General features: G+C 51.6%; 1 protein-coding gene across 1 annotated transcript in view; it reads left to right on the top strand.

The window, feature by feature from the left end:
* The first annotated feature begins 1,876 nt into the window (after positions 1 to 1,876).
* The window catches only part of CBL (Cbl proto-oncogene), a 34,130-nt gene continuing 27,024 nt past the window's right edge, over positions 1,877 to 8,982 (top strand). Inside the window, exons 1-2 of the mRNA XM_066203564.1 lie at positions 1,877 to 2,167; positions 8,212 to 8,459. Of these exons, the coding sequence (XP_066059661.1) occupies positions 2,021 to 2,167; positions 8,212 to 8,459 (395 nt within the window). The 5' untranslated portion in view covers positions 1,877 to 2,020. The remainder of the gene's footprint in view (positions 2,168 to 8,211; positions 8,460 to 8,982) is intronic.

The following is an 8,982-nucleotide window of genomic DNA, read 5'->3' as shown; positions in this document are numbered from 1 at the left end:
AGGCATCTGGGGGGCAAAAAGTCCTTGTCCAGAGCCTTTGGGAGCTGACAGCTCAGGAGGGAGCAGGACTGGCCAGCTGCGGGCTGGTTTGGGGCTGAACGGTCAAGGGAGAGGTGGGAAAAGCCCACCCCACCCCAAGGTGTGGGGTCCCTGCATCTGCCCCAATAGTCCCAAGTAAAACCCTCCCAAAAGTCCCAAGTGAGACAGTCAGAAGAGTCCCAATCAAAATCAACCTTTGCTTTGAGGTCTCACACGTAGCTACAGCCCCAATGTGGAGTGAATAACGCCCAGAGAAGCAGATAGTCAGGAATGCAATTACTCAAGCGTGTTCCCTGATCTCTTTGGATCAGAGCCACGGTGATTTTTGTACTTGGCTCTCACAAAGCCCATGTTGCCCTCCCCAGTTCTCTCCCCAGGTACTTGTGGTAGCGTGGAGCTGGCCAGGGCACCTGCTGGTGGTCAATCCGGCTTGACTATTAGCCAGAATCCATTAGCACCTAATGGGAAAAGCCTCAGGAACACGGCCTCAATAAACCTTGACATATTTGAGGTCAATATAATCCTTAGGAAAATTTGCCCAGGTAATTAAAGCCAGACAAGGAGTTGCCTGTCCCAGAAATATTTACCAAGCTTTACCAAAGGCAATAAAATGAAGGCAGGGAGTTTTACAGCCAATCCATGCCGGGCTCCCTTGTGTTTAGTGCTGCTTCTCGCTGTGCTGTCCATTTGGCTCCTCAGCAAGTGGGTGCCACAGGGGAAGCAAAGCTCCCTCGAGGGAGGTTGGATCCAGAGGTTGAGGCTGTGCTGTCCAACCTCCAGGCCCGAGTTTGGGGTGCTCATGTTCCCCAAACCGATGCGGCCAAACTGCAGCACCCGCAGTTTTCCTTTGCCTGGTTCCCCCTCGCAGCCCCTGCGGTGAGGCTGACGCCGTGCGGGACCAGCCACAGCTGGTTTTTGCAAAAGGAGGCGTCCTTCTGCCTGGGAGAGGAGATGAAAAGAGGATCTGAAGGCAGAAAAGAAACAGAACTCAACTGACTTTCAAGCCCATGTTGTAATTTTTTGAAAGTTTGGTGGTGTCAGCTCTGACAAACTCACTCCTTGCTTCCCTTTCGCTTCCCTGGTCCCTTTTTCTCTTCCCGGTCCTTTTTCACTCCCTGGTTCCCTTTTCTCTCCCTTGTCTCCTTTTGACCCCCTGGTGCTTTTCTCTCGCTGGCTCCTTTTCTCTCCCCGATCTCCTTTTCTCTCCCCGGCCCTCTTTTCACTGCCCGCTCCCATTTTCTCTCCCGGCTCCTCCTTTCTCTCCCTATTGCACTCACTGCCCCGCTCCGGCTCCTTCTCCCGTCGGAGCCGGGATGTCGGGAAGGGGACTCAGCCCCGCTGGGCTCTGCGGGGAGATGCCTCAGGTACCTGCCAGGCGCAGCGGACGCTCTCCCGTTCCCGTTCCCTCCCTGCCATGAGGATGCCGGCGCCGCTCCTGCCTCGGGCACATCCCTCTCTGGGAGACGGGGTGGGGGGGGTGTAGCGCCGCTTCCCCGCATCCGGGCCGTTCTCAGAAAAGGGAAGGCGTCCTGAGGAAAGGGGAAGCGATCCCGTTTCGCAAGCCGGCCCAGGGCCACGGGAAGGGCGGCGGGTCCCTGCCGGGGGCGGCGGGGTCGGCGCGGCCCCCGCGTTCCCATGGCGACCGCGCCCCGCCCCGCCCCGCCCGCACCAACCATGGCCGCCGCGCCGCCCTCACGCCGCCGCGCCGCGCGTGCGCCGCTCTGCCCCGCTAATCAGCGCCGGCTCCGCCCCGGCCCAGGGGGCGCGGCCGGGCGCGCGGGGGGGCGGGCGGCCAATCAGCGGCGGCGGGGAGGGCGGGGCCTCGCTGGAACCGGGCGCCGCCGCCGCCGCCACCGCCCACGGCCGCCGCCGCCGCCGCCCTGCCCGGCCCGGCCCGGCCCGGAGCGCCCTCAGCCCGGTCCCCTGCAGGGCCGCGGCCCCGGTGCCGGACGGGCCCCGCGGGCCGGCTGTGGGCGCCCCCATGTCGGCGCCGCTGAAGAAGGGCCCCGGCGGGCTCATCGGGCTGATGAAGGACGCGTTCCAGCCGCACCACCACCACCTCGGGCCGCACCAGCCCGGCGCCGTGGACAAGAAGATGGTGGAGAAGTGCTGGAAGCTCATGGATAAGGTGGGGAGGGCGGTGCGGTGGAAGCGGCCGCGGGCGCCCGGGCTGGGGCGGCCGTGGGGGTTTGGGGGATCTGGGCTGAGCCTGGAGCTGTGGAGCTGGCTGGGGCACGGAGGGGTCTGTGGCTCCAGGGGGAATGTTTGGGGGCTGAGAGGTGTGCGGGCACAGAGTGGGGTGCAGCGCTTTGGGGGAAGGATGTGGTGAGCGTGGAGTGACAGGACAAGGGGAACGGCTTCACACTGATGGAGGGCAGGGTTAGATGGCTTTTGGGGAATAAACTTTTCCCTGGGAGGGTGGGCAGGCCCTGGCACAGGGTGCCCAGAGAGGCTGGGGCTGCCCCTGGATCCCTGGCAGTGCCCAAGGCCGGGTTGGACAGGGTCAGTGGAATGTGTCCCTGCCAGGGACTGGGACAAGATGGACTTTAAGGTCTTTCCAACCCCGACCATTCTGTGATTCCACGTGGAATCTGGTGGAGAGGTGAGCGATGGAGGAGAGGCCAGAGGCAGGATGGGAGGCCAGGATGGGAAGGGATGAAGGCAGATCAGCAGCTCTGCAAAGAACCAGGGGGAGGAAGAGGGGACAGTTTGGAATGGAGGATTCAGAACAGCCTCAGGGGATCTGGGGTGCTTCCCCAGGGCAGTGGTCACAGCCCTAAGGCTGCCAGAGCTCAGCACTTGGACAACACTCTCAGGGGCAGGGTGGGATTGTTGGGGTGTCCTGTGCAAGGCCAGGAGCTGCCCTGGCTGATGCTTGTGGGTCCCCTCCGAGCCAGGATATTCTGTGATATCTGTATTAATCCTATACACGTGTCGTTAGTGCCAATCCTGGAGGGGATGGGGATGGGGAGGGGCTGGTGGGGAGCTGCAGGTGGTGACAGCAGCAGGACAAGGGGGACGTTTAGGATTTTCTCCTTGGAAGGTGTGCCTTGGCCTGTGGTAGAGCCTGGTGTGTGGGTAGTGGATGCTGGAGCTTTGTGGCAGGTCAGGTTATTCCTTTTGGAATGAGCAGGAGCGTGTTGCTGCGCTCAGGACAAAACCTTTTCCTTAAAACTGGGAGCTGAGGAGAAACTGTGAAAGCCTGGATGAACCCTTTTGCAATAAGTGCATGTAGTTACAGAAAGATAAAGTATCAAGTGATGTTAAACAAGAAAAACTTGTGGCGTGGGAGTTGGAAAGGCCTTTTTCCAGTCCCACACCTTTAGGAGGGGCTCTCTGGGGTCATTAAGACTCTCCTCTCCTCCTCCTCCTCCTTTTAAAATGCCAGGAAATGGCTCTTGCTGAGGGCAGGGCACCAGACCTTTTGGCCTGTTGGTGTGATGGGATATTTGATTTACTGGCCTGGCTAGGTGTGCTGGTCAGTCCAGTGTTCTCAGAAATCACGGGGAGTTGTCAGGGGATGATCGAGAGAGTGAGTGCAGGCACAGAAATAGGCACATTATAAAAATCTAACATTTTTTGTGGGGTTTTCAGTGATAATTACTTCTCAGGCCTGAAATCAAGGCTAGGCTGGACGTGTTGCAGTCTGAAATGTGCAGTGCATTTTATGACGCTGAGTTCAGGGCCCTGAAAGTAGTGAGGAGTAAGAGCATCACCCAAGTTGCCCCCAGGCCTTGGGGACTGTCCCCTGGCCACCTCCCTCCCCTCTGGGAGCAGAGCAGGCAGGGATTTTGGGCATCCCTCCTCCAACTGCCCCTCAGGCATCTGCATTTCCCTTCTCTCTCCCCTGCATTGTTTATCCATGCAGTGTCTGAACCTCCTGCAGTAAGTGCTAAAAGCAGGCAGAGCAAATGACTTCTTTAGAGGCGTATTAAATTCTGTTCCTGCCAAGAAATCACTCTGTGTTGGCTGGCTCCACAAAAGCCACGGTTTATAGTTGTGCCTTGCTGTGCCTGTGATGAGCTTTGATCACCTACAGTGAGGCTGGGGCAAAGGAAAAAAAAAAAACAAACCACCTTTTGAGAAGTGCCATTGGCTCTGTTGCAGACACTGAGGGCCAAGCACAAGTGCTGATGTAGGAAAGGCACTTTGGGCATGGAGACAGGACCCTGAATAAGTGTAACCTGTAGGAATGCACATCTTCACGTACAGGATATGTTGATCTAGGTAGCAACTTGTGTTTGACCTCGTGACCTGCTGTGTTCCAAGGAAAAGACTAGCCTAGAAAAAAGCTGATTGTCACAGCATTTTAAAATGTTTCTTGGGGGGGAATTTCACGGCTTTAGGTCTTCATAGCAGGTTGGATGTGTCCTCTCTCCGCTGACAGAAAAGCCAAGGCTGCTGCTGTGTTTGTCACAAGTTACACCAACCTCTTTGGACTCCAGGTTTACTCACAGGCAGCATCCAGAAGCTCTCAGGCTCGAAGTCCTGCTCAGTCTGGTTTGTACCAAAGGAGAGATCTGGCTCTGAAAAGCCTTTCAGATTTCAGTTAGATTTCAGCTGTACTTGTGCACGCTCAAGAGAACATATCTGAATTAAAAATCTTTTCAGTGGCGTAGCAAAAACCCACAGAGACTCACGGTGAGAGGAGCTAAATGAAGGGAAGGTGTTGAGAACGGGTGAGATTTCTGGGCCAGGGATGCGAAATTCCAGGTGCAGATAAAAAACCTGCTTGTGTGCATGTTTAATAGATGATGTTTTTGCCTCTCAGAGCTGCGTGCTGTGTCTGTGTGGGTACACTCCACTCACGACCTCGTTTGTTAGTCTGCATAATTAGCTGCTGTTGTCAAAGCATCTCTGCTCTCGGATGTGACTGATGAATTTCCTATGCAAGTTGATTCTTGTCCAAATATTTTCCCCTGTAATGCTCTCCATAAGCTGCCTGACATATTTATATCTTTCAGATTCTTTCATTCAAAGCCCCAAGATTTTAATTTTTTTTTTTTTGTCAGTGCCATTCCTGCCACAGCTACACGTGGTCACACAGAGCATGGACATTAAACAGCCCTTTCCATCCCCTTCAGCTGAACGAGGTGATATTTATGCATTTCTCTGCAGAGCAGAGATGAAATGCAGCCCCCCCTCCTGGAGTTCACTGCTGTGGGTGGTATTTGAGGAATAGGTGGGTTAGTCATGAGCTGCTTGGGATGGAGCAGAGCGGAATAAATGTGGGAAGGCACGGAGGAGGAAGAGGAGCTTTGAGATAAAGCTTCTCTAAAGGGTTTCCTGATACCATTCAGTTCCTAGAACTGATATAGAGAAGTGCCACTGCAGGTCGCCTTTATTGTGAGCAGAAGAAAGGCCAAGCACAAGTTTAGCAGGAGATAAGAGATGTTTGAGTAGGATTTGTTTTGCTGTTGGCTTATGCTGGAATGAGGTGTGATAGCAGTACAGCTGGCTGTTCAGCTGCTAAAGGAAGGGAAAAAATGAGTTTTCAGCAGTGCCCTAGAAGGGAAAATCTTACCTGGGAGCAGCCCCTGGATGCTCATCAGGCCTGGGACTCTGAAATCCAGAGTTAGTCAAGGCAAGCTGCAGATTGTTGAGGGGAAGATTCAATTCCAGGCCTCGAAGATCTAGAGGAGATTATTTTTTCCTAGAATGAGTAGATACCAGATTCTTTCCTCAAAACTCAGTTGGGGAAACTGGGTTTTGATTCTTTTCTCCTCTTGCTTTTGGAAAATGGATATGGGTGAAGTCAAATTTTAGGTTCTACACAAGGCCTACCTCTCTTCAGGCTAAGCTTTATTGGCGTGTCTAAAAACCCAAAAATGTCTCCCTAAAAGGTTTGTTCCTCAGGGAACACAACATAAGCCAGGCGAACTTCTGGATGAGAATTTAAAACCGTGGATTGCTTCTCTTTGTTGCCATCACACCTAAACAAAAAAAAACCCCAATATTTTTCTGCTTTTTGCCCAATTTCCTTCCACGTTGCTGGTCCCTGTGGAAAGCTGCTGAGGGGCAGCTGTTCCCAGGGCTGGGAACATTCCTTTGGATGTTGTCATGATGCTGCAAGTGCACACGTAGAGAAACAAGGAAAATGCCACTGCTTTTGTTGCTGCTGTGTTATAAAAGCACCGAGGAGGCAGCAGTTCCTGGTTCTGCAGTGTTGTTTGCCTGCTCATCTTAGCTAATTTTGATCTGCTTGGTAAATAAAGAAGCGGATTTGATAATAAAATACCAGCAGTTTTGACCCCTCTGTTAATCGAGGTTTTTACTTCTTGGGTAGCATTTTCCAGGGGCTCTGAGAATGAGCAGTTTGCAGAACTCTGTGCTGCTGTGGGGGAATTCTTCTAATTGATATCAAAGTCTGAAATGCAGCAGGTCTGCTGCTCCCATAGCTGGGTGTTTTCAGAGGGTGACAGCCAAATTGTTCTCTGTTTCCAGCTGGCTGAGGGAAGTGCAGCCTCTGCTTGCTTAATGTGGCTTCCTCCTCAGAGCTGACTGTGTTTGTTAAGGTTTTAAACCCACTGGATAATAAACAATTTCTGCTGAAGGAAAGGTTTTGCTGCCCAGAGCACAGCTCAGCTGGGTCTGAGGAGCATATTTAGAACCTATTCATGCTCATAGTGAAACTTTTTTTTTTTTTTTTTTTTTTTTTTTTGGGGAGTACAAATGTGTTGACTCAATTTGTTGACATGGTTCACTGTACAATGTTCACAGGCTCCTAGGGAGCAGCACTTGAGGCATCAGCATCAATTGGCTAAGTCAGCTGTCTGGCCATCCATCTCTTAATCTCAACACCTTGGCAGCCTCCTCAAGATGGAGGGATAGCTTTGGTAGTTTGTTTTCCCCAGGTATTCTTGCAGAGGCTTTTTTAGGTGTTTATTTATTTATTTATTTATTTATTTATTTATTTATTTGCCAGCAGTCTGAGTTTTCTGGTTGGAATTTTGATATGCTGTCTGCATTTCTCTTGGCTGAAACTGAACCTTGCTCAGGTCAGCTCTTGGTACAGGCACTGGTGTAAGTCAGATAAAATTGGAGGTGTCACTTCCCAAGGTTGCTTTTTGCACATGCCCTGAATGGCAAAGTGAAGTGCTGAAGCAGTGTTTCAGAAGGAATGGCTCTGTTTACCATCCATGTTTAAGGGAAGTAGGTATTTAAGTGTGCACTGTAGGGAACTGCTCAATTCCTCTTGAAGGTTTCACAAGGTTTTGTGGAAATGAGGTACTGCAAAAGGATCTGAAGTTGTTCTTTTGCCTTTTTCTTACCTGCTTTACATGAGTTTTGCATTCTGCACTGTTTGATATCTGTAATTCCCTCATACCTGGCAGTGTCATGAGTTCAGACCTCATTGATATGCTGGGTGTTAAGCAGGCAGATAATATTCATTCTAGGGAAGAACTTTAGGGAAGTGTAGCTACGTTTTGTGCTCAAGTCTGCTGGAAACCACAGAATATAGCAGGGTTAGACTGCTGCTTCTTACCTTGTGAACTTGATCCAAAGCTCACCTCCCAACTCTAATTCCAGCCCTTTCTATAACTGAAAGTTCACTGCTCAATTTTTCAAGTGGCTGCTTTGCCATCAACTCTCCCTTTAATTCTCTCAGTTTAGATAATGGAAAAATCTGGCTATGCTGGATGGTGGAGTGGCTTCCTTTCCCCTCCCCTGTCACATAAATTTATTATCATGAGTTTCATCAGTCCACATGCACTTCAGCCCAGACATTGCATTCTTTTATGGTGGCTGAGCTCACTATCTGGAGAAAATAGCCTGGAGAAAAGGAGGCTCAGGGGAGACCTTATCACTCTAAAACTCCCTGAAAGAAAGTTGTAGCGAGCCGGGTGTTGGGCAAGCAGTGACAGGACAAGAGGAAATGACCTCAGGCTGCACCAGGGAATGTTCAGGTGGGACATCAGGAGGGATTTTTTCATGGAAGGGATGGTCAGGCTTTGGAAGGGGCTGCCCAGGGAGGTGGTGGAGGTGTCCAAGGAGAGCCTGGACGTGGCACTCAGTGCTCTGGGCTGGGCTCGATCTCAGAGGTCTTTTCCAGCCTCAGTGATTCTGGCATTCCGTCATGGGATTTGTCGCAGCAAACGTTTCTCGCGTTGAACCCCTCACCGCGCTCCTCTCCCTGAGTTCTCACCCAGCTGCTTTCTCCACGACCCACAGGTGGTACGTCTGTGCCAAAACCCCAAACTGGCCCTGAAGAACAGCCCTCCCTACATCCTGGACCTGCTGCCTGACACCTACCAGCACCTGCGCACCATCCTGTCCCGCTACGAGGGCAAGATGGAGACCCTGGGCGAGAACGAGTATTTCCGCGTCTTCATGGAGAACCTGATGAAAAAGACCAAGCAGACCATCAGCCTCTTCAAGGAAGGGAAGGAGAGGATGTATGAGGAGAACTCCCAGCCTAGGTAACGGGGAGAGATGGTTTCAGGTGTTTGTTGGAGGAATTAAAGGAGTCGGAGGGTTTGTATTGAAGGTAGATCGGTTGTCAGCTCATCTTTCATTTTGTGAGGTCGAGGGACATCTTCGAGGTGAACAGCACTTAAAAAAAGGATGGGTGGAGGTAGAAACTGCATTTTGATGAATGTAAGGCTCTCTTGAGCAAAATAGTATGAATTTAATGTACCTGAGGAGGTGTTTCCTCATCCAGCTTTAAGAAAAGGAAAGACAAGGTGATTTCAGATTAGAGTGAAGCTCTGAGAAAAATGAATCTTACACATTTGTGCAAGGTCTAACAGGCAGAGATAAACAAGGCATACTAAACGCTAAACTCATTTCAGGTTTTTGAAGTAGATGTTGAATTCTTTTTTTTTTTTTTTTTTAATGGTGGAGAAAAAAGTGAAAACCGCCCAGTGGCTGAACATAATTGCCCTGGGGAGAATGTGGTTAACAGCCTGGCAGCAGCTTGGAATTACTGGAGGGGGAAAAAGT

The sequence above is a fragment of the Chamaea fasciata genome, unplaced genomic scaffold (assembly GCF_029207755.1).
Source record: "Chamaea fasciata isolate MVZ Bird 193981 ecotype frontalis unplaced genomic scaffold, bChaFas1.0.hap1 SCAF_24, whole genome shotgun sequence".
NCBI lineage: Eukaryota > Metazoa > Chordata > Aves > Passeriformes > Sylviidae > Chamaea > Chamaea fasciata.
The sequence above is the reverse complement of the archived record's forward strand: the minus strand, read 5'-3'. Positions and strand labels throughout refer to the sequence as shown.